The sequence below is a fragment of the Varanus komodoensis genome, unplaced genomic scaffold, assembly GCF_004798865.1.
Source record: "Varanus komodoensis strain SLA01 unplaced genomic scaffold, ASM479886v1 scaffold1, whole genome shotgun sequence".
Taxonomy (NCBI): Eukaryota; Metazoa; Chordata; class Lepidosauria; order Squamata; family Varanidae; genus Varanus; species Varanus komodoensis.
Window position 1 is genome coordinate 63,763,258 of NW_025335268.1, and position 20,040 is coordinate 63,783,297.

Below are 20,040 nucleotides of genomic sequence, written 5' to 3' on the forward strand. Positions count from 1 at the left end.
GAACCCAGGGGCTTGGGTGGCATGGAAGGCTTCCAAGCTACCTGACAACCCATGGCTTGTTCTAGAATTTTGTGGTGGTTTGGAAGCCAACCATGTGTCAGAGGACTTGGCAGAATGTGCTTAGTAAGGGTAATCATGGAAAAAAGGTAGAATGCCAGCAGTGTGGGTGGAGTGGAGTGCAACCCCAGTCACTCTCTGAACCGTAGGACATGAGTTATAACTCAATAATAAAACGCAACATTGCTTGTAGAAAATCCTAGGTTCAAATGCGGGCATCTTCTGGTAGGGTGGAGATCACCTGCCTGAAACTCTGGAGAGCAGTTGCCCATCAGTCCATACTGACCTGAATAGGCCGAAGATCTGACTTACTCTTCCCCATTATAACAAGTTGAAATAATTACAATATATCTCATCAACTGGAAATAAGCACTTTACGCTAAACCATGTTAGCATTTTGAAAGCTGTACCTTTTGTCTTTGGTCCTACCTATCACTGGAACATGGTCTGCAAGAACTTCTCCAAAATGGAAGTTAGGTCTTGAGCTCCCTAGGAGACTTGAAGCTGTTTTGAAAACCTGCTGCTATTTGACATATCAGTGGGATTTTTCAGGGGGTATGTTGGCTCCATTTTCTGTTTTTTTTCAGTACTAATAATTTCACATACAGAAAACTCAGCACTTAAAAAATACAGTATTATTTCAGAGAGAAGCGTGAACCATGGATGATGATTTCAGTGCTCCCTCAGTGCCTTCATCACTCACAGAGAGCTTAGAGATGGCTATGGAAGTGGAGAGGCAGTGCTTCAGACATCTCAGTTTTTCCTGTGCATCCGACCTTAGAAATGGAGGGAAAAGCATTTCTGCTGATTCTTATTTAGCAAGTGGATCTCTTAAGAGGTATGTAAAACTTAAAATGTCACTCTTGGGACTTTTATCTTGAAAATGCTATTGGGCAGGCTTGATTTTTTGTTCAGAATGTTTCAGTGGCATAATTACTTTGAATAGTATTAAAATCCCCTGTGTGTGAGTGTGTTCAGGTCTGAGAGTTTGGAATGTTTAATTAGTTTCTTCTAACAGCTGCTGTGTGCCACAGTGATCCCATTAGTGTCTTCAGCTTTTGTTTGAATAGAGGGTTTCTGGGGCCACTTCATACATTACTGATGTGGCATTGCTGTTGCTGAAAAAACCTTACCCTCCATTTGGCTATGTGGTACTGTGGTAACATAGTTGGTCAGTGATCCTCTGGACAGTACCAGCAGTCCAGTGGAAATACAGTACTAGCTGTAGAACTACACTTCTTTGTGGACCAGGATCTGAAGTTTTATTCAAAGCTAATGCTGCTTTGTTGGATTAATTGATGCCATTAAAGGCAGCATTGTATGATGCCTGCAGATCAAACAACACTGCTGGATGGTCAGTGTAGAAAACAAAGTGCAAAATTAGTACCAATTCATACATTTTGGTATAGTGGAATGGTTAGCGTTTGACTGGGATGTCGTGGGTACAGGTCCCCACTTGGCCATGAAGTTCTCTAGGTAATTTAGGCCTGTCATTGTCTCCAAGCCTTACCTATCTCACAGGATTGTTCTGCAGATAAAATGGAGAGGATCATGTACACCCCCTCCCCCACCATGGAGGAAGAGGCAGGATGAAATAAATAACACAGTTATGTATGGTATCTTTTCATGATTATTGAAACTAATATTGGGTTTGTTTTGCAGGATTTTGCTGGGGTTAGATCCCTTTCCAACTGACTATGAAGAGGACACTGTGGAATTATTTGGTTTTCAGTGGGTTACTGAAATTGCATTAGTTGAGTCCTGTACATTTCTCTTTGGATTATTTAGGTATGTTTTTTTCCTGTTTTCATTACTGTAATGTGATATTGTACTTATCTTTAGAAGCAATGGCATTTCTGTAGACTGGATCTCAAAGCTTTCATATGGCCCTTTGAACATGTAAATCTAGCTTTGTAATTGCAGTGCAGTGTTACTGAAATTTAATGCTATAGCTCTAGGCATGCTGTTGTTTGTCAGGGGAGATCCAGAAACCATGCAGTCAGATACTATGTATTATTACTCAGAAGTAAGCATCACAGAGTTTAATGGATTCACTTTCATAGTAGGTTGTTCAGGATTGCACCCTTATAGGTTATTGCTGGTGTTGTACAAGATGGCTGCATTATGCTGGAGCCAGAGCAGCTTCCTAAGCACAGTCAACAGCCTGTGCTGTGTCATTCCAGTGACTAGATTAGGCATGGTAAGGTGTTAAAGTGGCATTATTTGAAGAGCATTGCAAATGGTACATTAGCATACTGGTTCTGCAGAGGCTGATTCAAGGTTGATAGCCACATTCTGCACCTGCATGACTAAAACACCTGCATTCTGCCTTTTCTGGATACATCCTGATTTTGGTTGGTTAAACTCTTTACTTTCTGAAGGAAATGTGAAAGTTTGTTAGACAGCAATCCAGGCTTGATAATGTATACATGTTACAAACCTAATAGGTTCTACCAACAAATTGCCTAAGTGTCACTATCCCTGTCAAAGGTGGACAACCAGTAATTTTTGTTTGAGCAGCACATTTGTTATGTTGAATCTTCCTGCCTAAGATGGTAGCTGACTAATATTGAAGACTTGGCTGCTGCCTGCCCACAAGAAACTGCTTCACCTTTTTAGTGAATGAGCTGCATCCTTCTATAATAAGTAAATTTGATTGCCCCTGAAGAATCTGCCCTTCAAAGTTAAATGCTAAATACCTACCTGAGTAAATATAATGCATCTGTAAAGAGTCCCCCCCCCCCCCCGCACTTCAATGAAACAGGCTTAAGTTTCATCAGTTGCCTGATTCACTAAGTTGGGAAAGGTTTGGGAGAAAGTGCAGAATGTTGTGAGTTTGGGTTGTTGCTCTAAGTTGTTTTAGGATGAAGTTAGAGATTATCAGGCATTTTGTTGCCTTTTATTGCTAGCACATAGAGTTGGTGATTTGGACAGATAGGTGGATTTCACTTAATCTTACTGGGATCCTTTCCTCTGCAAATGCTCCTGTTTGTTCTCCCCCATTTGTTGCACATTTTCACCATACTTTTGGAAAAAGGACTGGAGAGAATGACCTTGGAAAAGAAAACATTTCTGTGGTCACCATAAAAAATGAGTGCTCCCTTCTGCCTACAGCAACCTTCTTGCCCCTTCCTCGCGTTCATGTTGCATTTAGAATTCAGGTTTTCTGGGGTTGTTTGGAGTTCCAGCTGAACTGCAGTTAACTGGTTGCTGGTAAATTGCATGTCAAAGTGGGTGGGATTTCAATTGGTGCCCAGGTTTTTGAAATATCTTTGCATCTCTCTAGATAGTAATGGGAAGGTAGTTTATTGGAATCTTGCATATGTGTTCCATTTCATAAATTGTATTTTCCCCAAAGTGGAATGGAATCTTTCCTTTTAGTTCTAGGCTTGACCATACCTATCTGTTTAGCAGCTGCATTACTATTAGATGAGGTTACACTTCAGAGTAGTTTGACATTTGAAAATTGCATCTGGTGCAAAATGGATCTGCCTGCTTATTAACTGGCATTTCCTGTAAAAGGCCCCTTACACCTGTTCTGTATGATTAGCTGTGGCTGTCAATTCATGTCAGTAAAATTTAAAATTCTGCCTGTGCTACAGCCTGGTTACAAAAAGTTGCTTAATGTTTTAATGAATAATGCTGTGTTCTTCTAAAGCAAGTCTATGGAGAATTTGCCAGTGGATGCCAAATGGTTAATGGCCTCAGTGAAATTGATGTGGAAAATATTGGGATAGATCCCCCTTGCCTCCAAAAAATAGGTTCCTTCTATGTTTGGAGGGAACTAGGATCCAGAAGAGGTTTGTTGCTGGAGAAAGAGGCCAATATGGTAGTTTTCTTTGATTCTGTCTTTATCCCACTTTGATTCTATCTTTATTGCCACTCTACCCCCTTCTTCCAGTGCTGACTTGGAACTTAGCTCATAGGATAAGAAAATGTCCAGATAATGAGACCTGGGGTTTCTTTGTCTTACCTAAAGCTCAGAATTCCAGATATCCTAAAACTTCATGACTGAATATGGATATAGATCTAAAAACCAAGTAGAAGTTTTATGACTATTTAGTTCATAACTGAAGGGAAATGTAGTCTTACCCCATATTTCTTCCAAAAACCTTGTTTTGGTTCTTTGTTTCTCATATATGGACATATTTCTCGTATTCCTGTAAAAGTTCAGCTTGGAATAAGCAATTAAGGTTGCAGTCCCATGCACTTCTCAGATGCAGGGCCTGCTTATCATAATGAAACTTACTTTGAGTAGAGAATTATAAAATGCCCTGTTAGCAGGGTTTGTCTTCAGGCATCATTGGTACCTAAAGGAGAGAGTTGAAAACCTGTATCTTGCTAGAGCAACATTCTACAACCAGTTGCCCACCAGATGTTTCATGCTATGATCCCTGTCATTCCTGACCATTGGCTGTGCTGGCTAGGGCAGATGGAAGCAGAGCTCCAAAATCTTGAAGGGCATCCAGTTAGGGAAGGTTGCTCGAGATGCTGTTGGACTACAAGTCCCATCATCACTGGCCATTGGCCATAATGGTTTAGCCTAAGGGAGTCTAGCAGTATTCTGAGGGCCATAGGTACCCTGCCTATGCTATTGAAAGTGCTGGTTATAGTATTAGATTCAAGGGATCAGGCAAACTGTAGAAGCTGACTTTACTCTTCTGATTTCCCTTGTTTTCAACTGTTGGCTCATTTTTTCCACTTTAACTGAGGATATTCATTCGTTTCTTTATATTAAAAGTCTGTTTTAAATTTAGACTGTTGATAGCCATCTATCTATCTCTCCAAATAACCTTTCTGTTTTTTTCTTTCTTTGACAGGCAACAAATATACAAACTGGAAAACCTTGTCCAGTCAAGTTCCTCTGACTTTGGTAAATTTAAAAATGTTTTTATTTGTTTGTACATCTTATTTTTGACAGTAAAAGTAAATCTTATTTTTAATACTTGGATCCTACCTTATTCCCATCCACCTGAGGATACCTTGTAATAGCTGCATTACCAAGACAAGAATTGTACAAAACATTCACTCTCTGTGTTATACACATGAAGCTTCTTGTAAGAGATCCTTATTAAAGATGGCTAACCTTAACAGATACTATTCAATTACAGCAACTTCAATAATCCAGTAGAAAAAGCTGATGGCATGTTTTGACCTCTCCTCCAAACACTAGTGGTTGATGTTTTCAATGGCAAGGGAAACATTTGTGTTTGTCATAGTGATGACAGATGCTTGGAATTCTGTTTGATGGATAAGCTAAGTACATTGCCAATTGCCTTATATAAGTGGTACATACTGAGTAGGCAGCCACAAGCATGAACTTTATAAAGATATGTTTTGCATCTTTAAACTCTTTGAGGTTCTTGTACACATATAGAAATTTGCACAAATTTGGGGGCATTTACATTGTCTTACTCAAAGAAAGATTCTGTGCACATGCAGAACATTCCCCAATGGAAGACTAACAGGGCAGTCACTTCACATGCATTTAAGATGCTGATCAGGGCTAGTGATTCTAAAGCATCATCTGAACCACAGCTTGGTGGCTCAAACTCTAGGCCAGCATTAGCTTCTGGAAGCTCTTCTGTTAAAATCTTGGTGTGTGGCATTCCTTTTACTAAGGGAGAGTGAAAACAATACAGACTTCAGTTTATGGTGCCACTTTAAATTACGTGATGTACTGTTAGTATTTTGTCCTCGATGAACTCAATGAACTGGATGTTCCTTTTCTATATTATGGTTAATTATTTGGGTGCTTCTTGTTTGTATACGTGTTCACTTAGTTGGCACTTTAATCTACATATTTTGTATTGCTTCTGGAAATGAAAGTGGATTCAGTGTCTGGATGACCTAATTGGATTCATGATCAATTTTTTTCTTCCTTGTAATACTTAACTAAAAGAATTTCCTGTTAATGTTCATGTACAACACATGGACTACAGTGCCTTCATTTCTTCCTTACTTACAGGTCAGGCTGCAAGTCTTCACTGGGAGGCCCAAAATGTCAGGCAGCAGTGTATTGAATTCCTGCAGTATGTGAAAGTTTTCATCTTCAGGTGAGATGTCAAGACACAGTTTCTGTTTAACCTACTCAGTATATTGAGTGGTGTATGATATTATATACTGATATATTTGTTTAGGTATCTGGAGCCACATGAAAGAGAAGATGATGAGTTGTTCCATCCATATGAGAAACAAGAAGCACAACTCCCTTCTTTGCTTGTTGAGGAACTTCATTCTTTGACATTGCATGTTGGACACCTGTGTGAACTCCCTAGTTGTATTCTAGGAGGATTTACTATTCTGCCTCAAGCAAAGGTTTGACTGTTCTTTGTTTTTGTTTTGACATACATAATCAGTGGAAAGAGAAGCATAGTAAAAGCCAAATTTCCCATTGCTGGTTCCCCCCAGATGTTATGGACTTCACTTTCAATGAGCCCCAGCCAGCATGACCAGCAGTCAGGAGTCCTGGGAGTTAGAGTCAGAAACATCTGGAATGCATCAAGTTGGAAAAGATTGATATTAGCAGTAGCTTTACAGACCAGTCATTCTAGTAAGTTGTTAGATCGCCATAGAAGGAACATTATGGGTGTCCCATGCCATACCCTGTGACCTTCTACTAGCACCTGTAAGAAGTCCTTGCTTGAGAGGTGATGTTGCTCAGAGTTAACTGCTAGATGCTGTTGCCAGTTAGGAAGCATAGTTCCAATACAGTGCAATAGTCCTGTGCAGTGGCAGTTGTATAACACCAGGGGGGCATGGAGATTGCCAGCACAAGAAAGGGGAATGGTTTCTGTAAGTGTAAAGTGCCCCACTTGCAAACCACTTGCTAGGATGCCCTAGCTGCGTAAGTGCCAGCCATTTTGTGCTATTGTAACTACTGTCTAAGGTTACGCAGCCCATCATTGCTCTCCATGAAAAATGGTAGGGTTTTTAACATATCGGTAGCCAAGTATAGGAGAAATGGTTGTGGTAAACTTGACAGGGATTTCTGGAGATTACAGGAGAGTAATGGGGAAAATATGAATGAGCTTGATTGGTCAGACCCTTTTGGGCACCCACTGTTTATCTCAGGATGACAGATTTTTGCAAACCTATCCTTGTTTCTTTGACTGAGCAACAGTCTGTTCCACATGCTGAATTTTGATAACAAGTTAAGAGAGTGAAATTTCAATCTTCCATTGTAAATATTGCCATCCAATTTCCCACAAATGGAAAGTCAGTTTTCTGTGTCTGTCTGTCCCAGTTATTCTTTTTAACTGTAGGAAGAAGAATCTTATATAAAATAATATTTTATGCTGTTTAAAATATTGTTCTTAGGCAATGTTTACCTTTTAATTATAGCTTTATCCCCCATCATGGCATTTGCTGCATCTTCACTTAGACATCCGCTGGTCAGTGCTGGAAATACTTCATCTTCTTGGTGAAAAGATGCCAAGTAGGTCTGCCTGTTATGCATTGTTTGTGTATTAGCTCTTTAGTCCAAAGTGCATGTGCAAATAATTGCTAAAACAATTGCCTGGAGGGAAAATAAGTTTCCTTACATTGCAAAACCAAAAACAATACTTCTTGCCAGTTCAATGTAGCTCTTAGGTTATTCTTGCTAACTTTCTATGAGCCATATTTAGGCTTACATTTTGAGATCTTGATTAGAACCCTAATGTCATGCTCCAAGATTTTAATATTCATTTCTTTGGGTTTTAGCTTGTTTTTTTTTTCCTCTGAAGACCCCAGGCTAGAAAATAAATTTTGAAAACCCAAAGCTTACTAGGTCTATTTTATATTGCTTTATGATTACTTTTGTGTGAGGTAGGCACAGGGAAAAACACAGGGAAACTGAAAACAAGTTGGAAAATGTATTTATAAAAGGGCAGTATTATATTTAAAAACATACTGTAGGTTGAACCCATACTAAGTTAGCACTGTTTTAGTCCCATTACAATTTAAATTTAACCCAATATTTTAAAAAGGCAAATAATACACAGGACTGTTTCAGTCCTAACGTAAGCATTGGGTCCTTGCCCCCTCCATACATCCACTCACACAGCAGCTTTAGCACTTCAGTCCTAGAATGTTTAAATCAAAATTCTGTATTCAGTCAAAGAATGAAGAATACATGGACTCAGTGTTGTAGGTTACTAGCCATGATGGCCAGCCACATCATGTGAACACAATCAACCTCCTATTGGGTGGCGCTTGGGAACAACCATTACTGATATGTCACCTTTCACCCTTCTAATTGTTTTGTGTGTGGGGGGGGGAGCACTTGTTTGCTTGCTTGCTTGTATGTTTGTTTTGTTCAGTCTTTTGCAGGTATGCACACTTACGATCATCTGGTCTAAGTAATCTTGCATTGCCAATAACTCTGTAATTTTCATGGTTCAAAGGAAAGTGAAGTAGGTAGCAGACTGATAAAATGACACTGCATATGGACTAATTTTTGCACAGTTGTCAACTGTCAGTTTGCTAGCTGTCAGCTGAAAATTAAAGAGGGAAAATTGCATAAGAATGTGTACCAAAAGGGCATGGCAACAGTATCACCCCCTTTGGCTTTTGAGTGACGAACTGACAGCTCTCATTGTCTTCTACAATTTCAACCCTTCTCCAAATTTCCTGCAGAATGGGGAGGAACACCAACTATTACTGTGGGTAACACCAACTATTACTGTGGGTACCCAATAGTTTTAAAAAAAACAACCAAACAACCAACCTTGAACAGGATGCTGAATGGGACCAAGTGAATACTGCCCTGTAGGGGAATAGGTTTAATGTTGGTGCTGGCACCCATTTGATCTGTCTCCTTCCCAAAAAACATGTTGAGAATATTTTGCAGTTTTGGAGGCTCTGGGAAATATGTGCACATTTAATAGCTGGAAAGTAAATGGAAGGTAAAATTTGTGCCAATTCAAGGCAGGGCAGTGAATGGAGGAAAAGCATCTGCAATAAGATTTCCCCTGGATGTACTTGTCAGTAGTAAAATTGGTGTCTATTTTCCCATCCAAAAGAAGTACATTTTTAGAACTATCAAGGAACTGCGATAACAATAGCAGAAAGTGGTCTGAGAAGGAGACTCAAAACAGGGAGCTAATTTCTCCTCTTTCTGGAGACTGGGGAAAGTGTTGAAAAAATATAGGGGCACAGAGAACTCTCAGTTCCTCAGAGGATTGTATTGCTGATTGAATGATATTCTCACCACTCTAGATGTGTCTGCTTTTCCTGCTTTCTCTCCTTTTCGACTGAGAGTTAGGCAACTGAAAGCAGGGATGCATTCACAAAATAGCCTATATACAGCATTTCTATATCACTTTCCTTGTATGTTATTTACTGCATTCCTTGGACAACTGAAAAGTGCAGGACTACTCTTATTGGATAATTGTATGATGGTACTTGCATACCTGCAAAAAAAAGAAGGAGGAGGTTATTGAAAAATAGCAGACTTACACAGCTTGGGCACCAGAAAAAAACACAACTCCCAAATGCACTTTTTTAAAAAACTTTTAAACGGCGTGTTTGTGGTGGGGGGTGGGGGGTGACAACAACAAAAGGTAGCAATCAGGGGAGACAAGGTTGCTTCTGCCACAAAAGATACAGGGATAATGGCTGAAAGACCAAGCAGGAGAACAGAGCACAATGATTCTGATAATCTGTTGCCTGTATTTTGGGTTGTTGTGTAAGCAACCCATTCTGTGTAGCTTATCAGAGTGCATTGGTGAGACTTTAAGCATGGTTAATACTTGTTTGCTTGTTTATAGCTTGCCAACCCATAGCTTAGATTGTTATGTCCAAACTGGCCCAGTGAGACTTTTGGATTATTTGATAGCAGTTAAATTATATGTATTTGAATACAGACACTTCCAAGCAGTTCACCAAGAAAATAAAAGATGGACCAAAACAGAAAGAGAATGCATTTTCTTGTGCTTATTTTTTAAATTTGGAGAGGGGTACAAACATTTTTTGTGTGAGTGAAATACATTTTGGAAGATAGGCTTGAGATGCATGTTTTACTTTTTTCCTTCTTTTGTTAACTACTTCTTCCAAAAGAGCCTGTCTTTAGCATGTATCTCATTCTTATTTGGGCAGTTTCTTGGAATAGGTGATCTTCTGCTTCATTCCAATTGTTCTACCATCCTTCTTCTCTTAGAACACTGTGTGTCTGGAATACACTCCTGGAATTTTAATTAGTTAATAGCAGGGTCTATTTGTCTCTTCCTGTCTTTTTTTTAAATCAAGTTATCAATTTATTTCTTTTCACAGCAAAACTCTCTTCCTAAAACAATTTAAAGGTCAATATATCTATCCACAATAAATTGCTTTAAAATATATTGTAGATTGATATATTGATCCTTTAATTTTAATATTATTTGTCCTATTGATCTGAATGGAATTTCTAACCTATTCCTTATGTAGGCATTTTACCTTGCTGTCCAGGTAAAAGGTCCATGCACTTCTTACGTACTGGCCAGTTGGTTGAAGTCATTCTCTATGTACAATCCTACCATTAGTGCCTGCTCCTTTAAAAGGCTAACAGTCAGTTAATATACACATGCACCATACACATGCACCAATGTGCTATGTTGTAGTTGTGCTGGTGAATTTTAAAAATTATTAATGCTTAATCTCATACTGATAAACTCAAGATTTATTTATTTATTTATTTAAAATATTTATATGCCGTCCTGTCACAAAAAGCTTTAGGGTGGCTTGCAGCATAAAATATAACATATATAAATTCCCGACCCACACTGGCTGCGGTTAAAAACATAGAAAAGACAACATTAAAACTTATTAAAATATTGCTGGAATAAATAGGTCTTAACCTGGCGCTGAAAAACAAGTAACGACGGCGCCAGGCGGACCTCTCTGGCGAGCACATTCCATAGATGGGGCACCACCGCAGAGAAAGCCCTCCTCCGGGTACTTTGTCTCCTAATATCTTTCACGGAGGGTTCCCAGAGGAGAGCCTCTGCTGCCGATCTCAAGGGGCAGGAGGGCAAATATGGAAGAAGGCCTTCCTTCACGTATCCAGGTCCCAAGCCGTTAAGGGCTTTATAGGTAATAATCAGCACCTTGAATTGAGCCCAGACTTCAATGGGAAGCTAGTGAAGCTGATAGAGGACTTGGGGTTATATGAGAACAACGCCCAGTCCCCGTCAGCAACCTGGCTACTCTATTTTGCACCATCTGAAGTATCTGGACTGTTTTCAGGGGCAGCCCCATGTAGAGCACGTTACAGAAATCCAACTGGAAAGTAACCAATGCATGTGTCACTGTCGCTAGGCAGTCTTCCTCCGGGTAGGAACGCAGCTGATAGATTAGCTGAAGCTGAAGGAAAGCGCTCCTTGCTACCACAGTCACTTGAGCTTCCAAGGACAGCTCCGGGTTGAGGAGCCCTCCCAAGCTGCGGACTCTGTCCTTTAGAGGGAGTGCAACCCCATCCAGGGCAAGGTCCAAGTCACCTACCCAGGAGCTCGATCCACCCACTAACAGGAGTTCCGTCTTGTCTGGATTAAGTTTCAGTTTATTGGCCCTCATCCAGCCCATTACCTCAGCCAGGCACCAGTTCAGTACAGCCACTGCCTCACCTGGATCGGTTGAAAAAGAGAGGTAGAGCTGGGTGTCATCAGCATACTGGTGATTCCGCAGCCAAACCTCTGGATGACCTCTCCCAGCAGTTTCATGTAGATGTTAAATTGCAAGGGGGACAGGATGGAACCTTGCGGTACTCCATGGCATAACTGCCATGGCGCAGAACCAGAGTCCCCCAGCACCACCTTCTGGAATCGTCCGTCGAGGTAGGAGCGGAACCACTGCTAAGCAGTGCCTCCTACTCCCAATCCTGCCAGCCTATCCAGAAGGATACCATGGTTGATGGTATCGAAAGCCGCTGAGAGGTCCAGGAGGACCAACAGGGATGCAAAAAGAAAATAAAGTAGTGTATATAGTTCTTTGCTTTAGGGTCCTAAACACACTGTGAATCAACATTAAGATGGTTGCCCACAGCTGGCAGAACATCTGGTGACTGTGACCAGTGAAAGTTGAGGAAGCATACTTAGATTGAAAACAGAACATTTTTGCTTGCATATAGCCAAACTCCCCCCACCACCTGTTTTTTGGGCATGGATTGACCTTGGAGAATGGTAGCTATGCTTCTAAGGTCAGTTGTGTTCCTTTTCTAGACTGTCCTAATACTGCCCCACTTCTGTACCTATGTCACACCTATCCCCAATGTCCGTTCCAGTATGGTGTATGGCCAAATGTTGCAGTCAGCATTGGAAAAATACCAGCATATTTCAGCTTAATGTTCTTACAGCTACTAAGTAAGCTTCAGGATAGGCATTTTAACTTCTTAAAATTTTAGGCTTTGGCACTGTACCTGAGGTTCCCCTCTCTACTATAATTGAATCGTGCAGATGCCTGTTTTGACCCTGAGAAGGGTATTTGTCTGCAGATGGTTGTGCTATCTGTTCTAATGCACAGTGAGAGAAGAAGAGATAATTATATGATGAAAGAATCTGTCGCCCAAGTAGTTTAGTTAGGAAGAAATCTCTATTTTTGACTGGAGAGATTGACCATTCCTTATCTACAGTTTCTCCATTCTGCTTGTGAAGAAGCTACAGTGCAATGACTAAAGGACAGCTTTTAAGGGTTATCTGATCTGCATGGTTGCTACTTGGTTTGCTTCCACACTTAACCATATTGGGTAGAAGCTTTATATTTTGATGCAGCAAAATGGGAGCAACCATAGCACTTATGTCACATCATAGGACTGTGGCACTGAACCAATCTGACAACACTAAATTTCCTCCTGCAAAAACATAGTGCTGTCAAACTGGAGAAATGGGGTAAAGAAAATTTTCCTTGTTAACTTTTTTTCATATTAAATAAAAAATGGATAACTTCTGTTCTTTGCACTAATAGAATGAAAGCGTACCTGTTTCTGCGTCCCTCAAGTCAATATCAAGGTTAAATTGCTCTTGTTTTGTTTATATTTTCTAGGGCAAACTGTATATGCTCACAAGTTCACAAATTTAACAGGTGAAAATTTAACCAATATCAGTTTGTTTGAAGAACATTGTGGAAATGTCTTATGTGATCTGATAAGTTTGTCAGCCAACAGATATGCAAAGGTATGATGATGATCTTAGTTGTTATTTTAGTAATGTTACAGTAATACTTCACAATTGTATAACCATGTAGTATTGGTCTTTAAAGATTTAATGAAATGCATTTCCCAGCTGAATTTATCTTTCTGTTGAATTCTTATGTTTTGCTCATTCTTTGATTATGCCTCTTTAAATACCTTTGGAAAAGAACTTGGTTTTCTATTTCTATTCACTTCTGTCTTCCAGTTGAATGACAAAATAGTTTTGAGGTGAATTTTTGCCCAGAGCTTAAATGTGTGTTACATTCTTGGTTGTGACTAGCAAAACTGCAATAAATTATGCAAAATAGTAAAAATGGGAAAATTGAAGAAGCTATTCAAATTTACTTAATATAGATCATAGAATTTAACTCTTCTTGGCTCATAAGTTGGACTGTGTTAGAACATTTTATTACCTATAGTATAGTTTATCTCCTAGTTGCATGAATATCTTCTTGAATGCACTACTATCTTACACTGAGCATGACATTGTCTACATCTTCTTACTATGAACTGGTACCACATCAGAACCCACCATGGGAACTTGTGATATTGCCTGAACCCAGACTGCTTCCTGTAGGCTGAATTATTGGTGGACAACAAGCCATACTGCCAACCCAAGCCTTGTATTAGGGTTTGCTTTACCAATGATGGGTTCTGTTATCCAAACTCAGGAGACTGATTCCATTGTAGGTTGTAGGGACTAGTGCAAACCTCTGTCATTCCTTGTGATCTTGCTCATCCCCTTGCTCAGTGTTGCATCCTCCACCTGTCCTAAGCAGCACTTCAGAGTAACTATTGCTGGTTTACCACACTTTTTTAAAATCATTTTTCAGCCCCAGAATATTGCACAATTGTGTTTGAGCATTTTTAAAATTATTTGTGTTGGTGTTTCCAAATGCAAAGGTATAAGTAGTTTTTCTTTATTAATGGCTTTGTAAGCTTTAACTTTCAAAGGAAACTGGAGTAGGTAAGAGATTGACAAGACAAGGCTCCATATGGGCTTGTTTCTGCACAGTTGCCTAGCACTCAACTGAAAAGTAAAAGGGGAAAAGTGGCAAAACTTGGTGCACCAAAAGGGAATGGTGACAATATCAGCCCTTAGCAATGTAATTCTCTGGATTTTGAGTGTTGATCTGACAGCTCTAACTGACCTGTTTCATTTCAGCAGTTCCCCAAGTATCCTTCTACTGCAGAAAGTGGGGTACGCCACTCAGTGAACTTACTGATGCAGTTATATTACATCCCTATCTAGAGGAGGCTGTTGAATGGGACTGAATGAATGATACCCCATGGTGGTGGGGTTATAAGGAATGTTAGTGCTGAGGTCCCATTTTCTCCCTCTCATTCTGTCACCTCTAAGGTTGTTTTTTCTTTTAATCACTGTCAGGAATTTTTGCACATTTTGCAGGCTGTGAAATATATGCACATTTAATGACTGGAAAGTAAATTTCCCAGCCACTAAATCAGTATCTAGTTCCTTTTTCAAAAAAGTGCATTTTCTAAGAACTGTCAAGTGCCTGCAGTAATTGCAGCAGGTTCTCCAAAAAGTTGTTGGGAGTTAATATCCCAGGACACTGGGATACTTACTAGAAGATTAAGAGTGAAGGAAAGGGAGAAGAAGCCACAGTAAATCCCATTGTACTGCTTATTCAGAGGGTGGCTTATTGTGATGTCCAAACCTGCCCTGCATGTATAATCATAGGCTTGGATCTTATTGCATAGAAAGGCACTTTTGCTTGTGTAAGACAACTTTAGTCTATGTTTAGTCCACTGAAGGCCCTCATCTTACATCACATACCGTCCCTCATTTCAGAGAGTCTCTCATTCCTCGAGAATAATATTGAAGGGTGTACAAAAACTGTAGGTTGGGGCATAGGCAGGAAAGACCTGTTGTGCAAATGAAGGTCTACTTATCTGCCTCTGGATCTGATCCATTTCATACATGTACACATACATCTTTCCCTCATCAACCCAGAGTTCCTGGTTTGTACATAATGCTAAACAACCCAGCACTGGAGTGTAGTCCCTCTTCTCTATGGAACATATTTCTCATATGCTGTGTTGCCTTTACTAGCCTGTTACCTTGCAAGTATAGCAACTGTAACAAGCTTAATAATTCAGTTAATGAGAATGTTAATAAGAAAAATAGCATTGCATTGTATAATGTGCAGGTCTAGTGTTGCATGTAACAGCAAGTGCTACATACCTAAATGTGAAGCAAAATGGTGACGAACTTTGTTTTTAAAACCTTAAAAATAAATGGGAGTGGTATCCAGATACTGTATGTAGCTACAATACCACCTGCTGGTGGATCATGGTAAAACCCATCTGATTAAAGATGGCAGACTAACAACTCATGAAATAGTACATTGTTTCAGAACAGAAGTAGTGATTTTGTTTTATTGCGTGCTGCTTCAGGGGTCATGCATTAGAAGTTGTATTCAAATATGAGTGGTTTGGGTAATTTGCATAACTTTTTTTTATTAAGAATTAGCATGCTTGGCTCCGAAATTGTATATGCTGCATTCATGTAAAGCAATGCTACATAAACATTTCCCTAAGGTGCCAGTTGTGCAGTGTCTGTTGTGAGGCTTGGAATGCTAGTTGCTTTTATGTGTGCTTAAAAAAGAAGCAAGGACACCTAATTCTTGTGTGTCTTCTTGGTGCAAGTGCCCAAAATGAACATGTTGTTTTTGTGCAGTGTTCAGTGTAATATATTGTGATTTGTGATATATTGGTAAGGTCTTTGTTATAACTTTATCTCTCCCTGCATTTTAGTTAATGCCTAACAGACTAATTCTTTTCCATTACTTGGGAATTCAGCAGAACTGAGTTAAATGTTTATAGGATTGCCCTGTTCAGTTAGTATAATGTTTACTAATTAAGTCAGCATGCTGTTTTTTAAGAAGTAGCTTTTGAAAATGTTCTATTGTTTTGGGGGAGATGTTGTTGCAACTTGGTTCCATGCAGAAACATGCCATTTTGGTTTACACAGCATGTACAGTGCCAGCAAGTAATGGGCCCATACATAGCTTGAAGCTCAAAGGGATGGCAGTGAATATGAAAACACAGTCAACTTTGGCCCTGCTTTTCCTTTATCTGGGCTCCTGCTTCCTCCAGTCTTCTTCCCATTTGCCATTTTCACATCTGTTGGGTTATCTGCAGATTCCATCTTCCATTGCTCTCTGTTTCATCCACTCTTCTTAAGTTCTTCCAATTGGGCCCTTCATTTGGCCTGTTTTATTTACCACATCTTTTTTTCTTATTTGCTGAAAAAGGATCTCATTTTTCTTCCAGAGTATTAGTGATTCTCCTGAAACATCCTTTAGGTATTCAGCCCAGTATTAGCACTACCAGGCAAGCTGTTTTGTTGTGCTTATACCACTGACAGGTGCACATTATGTAACTAGAACTACTTGATTATTAAACTGCTTGGACTTGTATCAATGAGTGCTAGGGAAGGGAATGTTGCAGTCACTGCCTTCTACACAATTGAATTATAAGCAATTTTGCTGAGACCAACTTACCAAATGTCTCCCCCTGCCCCAGAATTGTGCCGCCCCGGCGCATCAGACATCAGCAGCGCATCAGCAGCATTTGGCATTGGAAATGCAGCTACATGATCATTTCAGGTTGTGGCATAGCCTTCTTTGGTGGTACTTACTGTGGCAGGAAAGAACCATATCCCTGGAAGTTTCTCTGGAGGAGTTCAGCCTGGCCTCTCACCTTTACTGCCACACATTGATCTCTAAATTCTCAAGACAGGTAGTATCTGCCACCTTTTCCTATAGTTGCTAGAAGGTTTAGGCATTCGGGACATGCCCTGCCAGGTTTCAGATTCTACTTTTTCAAATCAACATTAACTCTACAATCCGATAATTGCTTACCTGGGAATTAATTCCATTGATCTCAGTGGGAAATACTTTTCTGTGCTGGATCTTGGTCCCACCATTTATGGATGCCTGGTTTAGGATCAAGCATATGTGTTCAGTGGTAGGAGGTTGGAATTTAATTTAAACCAGGTTAGTTTTTGAAGAGATATGTATTGTAATTGAATTTTTTTAAACAAAATTAGATTTTTAAAGAACTTTGTGACGGTATATGTTAATGCTTGCACCCCACTATTTTCTCCAAAAGGAAATCTAATGTGTCTAACAACATACTAAAACACTAATATTGAAAAACAAACAATATCAGTATATTTCAAACAACAAAATGTTACCATAATCTATCAATATGATTTTCACTCAGTACATAAAAAGCAAGCTTATTAAACAAACCCTTTATTTGCTTTTTTGTATTTCTGTACCCTCCTTCTGAAATCAACCAAGGCAGTTTACAAAAAGTTCAAATCATGAAAATATCAGGGAATAATAAAACATTTAAAACATGCTTAAACAGTCTAAAAACCTGAAGTTAGAAAGATGTGACTTGACCCTTTCCTGAATGCAAGGAGTGTGATGATCACTCACAACTCTATAGTTATGCAACACAGAATGAAAAAAATGGGTTTCTGCTAATTAGGATGTCTTACAAAGAGCCTCCCCTGCTGATTTTAGTAATCAAACAGGTTCATACTAAGATGGGTGGCCTTTTATATAGCCAAGGTGTGAGCAGTTAAGAATTTTAACTCTAACACTTTTAATTGAGAACAGCAAACAATTCACAATCTGTGCAGATATTTCCATACTGGTTGACATGATTTTGATACTGTTCCATGTTTACACAGCTAGCTGCCACTTTTTACACTAGTTGAAGCTTCCAAATACTGTTTAAGGCTAACCTTACATTGAGTGCATTGCAATAATCTGTGGCCAACTGTTATCCATAACTTGGTACATCAATCAGACTGACTCAAGAACAATCACCAAAGGTATGCTGGGATGTAGCTATGTGAGTGCACTGCTTTCCATCACTGCCACCTGAAGATCCAAGATCCAAGGAACCAGGCAGGAGTATGATACCATCCAGAACAGGCTGAATCCTAATCTGTCTAGACTGTCTACTGAAAGCAACAACTATTTCTCTGGATTTACTTTTGGCTTGTCTTGCCCTCATCCAGTCTGTTGTTCAACTTCAGCAATGTACATGGGTGCTTCCTTGGAGCTGGGTGACAAAGAGCAATAGAGCAAAGTGTCATCGGCATGTTGTTGGCATCTTGTTCCGAACCTCTGGCTGATCGCTTCTGGTAGTTTCATATAGATGGTAACTAGCATAGTGATCACCCAACAACCATGACCATGGAATCAAGCAGTAGTTCCCCAGCACAACCTTCTGGGCATGATGACCTGAAGGGAAGGACTGGAAACACTGTAATTAAGCTGATATTTTGAATATTCCATTTTTTAAACATGAAACATTAGTTGTTCGTTGTGGCCTCTGTGCATCACACATATGAGTGCTGTGCCTATGCAGTGCCTATGGCCAGAAAGATTTAAAGCTTAACAGTTTTGGTGGGAACTCTGCACCCCTCCCCCCCAACAGTATAAAAGGGCGGAGTGCCCACCATTTCCTCAGTCTTCTTGCGACTGCTGTTCACTGTGCCTCGAGCCTTTCGTCTCTCAGTTTGTACTACACGCTTATCCAGTTGCTATTATCTCTCTTAGACTGTTACGATTCCAAGTTTTACCATCCCTGTTAGAAGTTTTCTTCTCAATCCCCATTTCCTGTTTCCAAAAACAAAACAAAAATATTGTTCCTCTTCCTGTTCTTACCTTGCTATCTTCTCCTTTTCTTCCTCGATGGCGCAGTATGCGGCTTTCCGCAGGTGCTCTCAGTGCGGGTCTGAAATGTTGCCTACTGACCTGCACGATCTGTGCCTTCTCTGTCTTGGAGAAGGGCACAGGACTGATAAATGTGGCCATTGTCAGGCCTTTACTAAGCAGGCAAGAAAAATCGAGAAAACCGCCTGCACAAACTCTTGTGGGACCAAGCCCTGCTCCAATCCAACCAACTGACAGGCAAATCTGCTCCTCTGTCCTCCTCTTCTGCTACACCTCCGCCCCTCCCATCGGCTGATGGTGCCCCTTTGCCGGAGAGTCAACGCTCCTCTACATTTCCACATAAGCAGAAGGAGAAGAGGAAGCATAGTGGATCAGACAAGTCCTCAGGCCATAAGAAGCCTAAGACAGACAAGACGACTCGCAAATCTAAGAAACCCAACCATTCCCGACACCATGACTCACATTCGTCCGCTCCGTCGATCCCGATGGCTGCTTCGGTACCGACATCGACCGAACCGGCCCTCCAGTTGGCCATGCAAGTGACCCCGCCTGAGTCTCCCAAGACGGGTCGTGCCTTCTGTCCCATCTTTCCCTGAGCACCAGGAGGTTCCCTTGTTGGGATCAATCTCTGATGGAGAGATTTGGGACTCTGCTCCAATGGCTCGCTCGCCTACTCCCCAGCCATTTCTCGAGCCTTCCCCGAGGGCTGCTTCTTAGCAGGTGCAATACCAACAGCACGCCTCCATTTGGCCCATCAGTTACTACCCATCGGTACGCAATCGTACCCTTTTTCCAGTCCTGAGAGACGCTCCTTCGACTTCCAGAGTGGCTCAGCCCAGACGCCCTACCTCACCTATTGATTCTTCCTGCAGCCTTCCGCCTCACTAGGACTCGGAGGACTCCGAAGTGGCTTCTACTTCACCAGATGCTGTGATCTCCACACAAGGTCCCAGCTCACTGGAGGAGCCCTATGTACCTTTTGGGGAACTGATGGCGAGGCTTACAGGGTCACTTGAGATCAAAGCCCAGCATCGCTTCGATCCCAGTACCGATAAGTTCTATAATATTGTCAAGGGTGAACAGTCTGCCACCATCATCTTGCCGCTGATTACCACT

General features: G+C 40.5%; 1 protein-coding gene across 1 annotated transcript in view; it reads left to right on the forward strand.

Moving 5' to 3' along the window:
* The first annotated feature begins 713 nt into the window (after positions 1-713).
* Positions 714-20,040, forward strand: part of MMS22L (MMS22 like, DNA repair protein) — an 88,292-nt gene continuing 68,965 nt past the window's right edge. Inside the window, exons 1-7 of the mRNA XM_044449266.1 lie at positions 714-895; positions 1,720-1,845; positions 4,878-4,930; positions 6,026-6,113; positions 6,198-6,375; positions 7,402-7,495; positions 13,054-13,184. Of these exons, the coding sequence (XP_044305201.1) occupies positions 717-895; positions 1,720-1,845; positions 4,878-4,930; positions 6,026-6,113; positions 6,198-6,375; positions 7,402-7,495; positions 13,054-13,184 (849 nt within the window). The 5' untranslated portion in view covers positions 714-716. The remainder of the gene's footprint in view (positions 896-1,719; positions 1,846-4,877; positions 4,931-6,025; positions 6,114-6,197; positions 6,376-7,401; positions 7,496-13,053; positions 13,185-20,040) is intronic.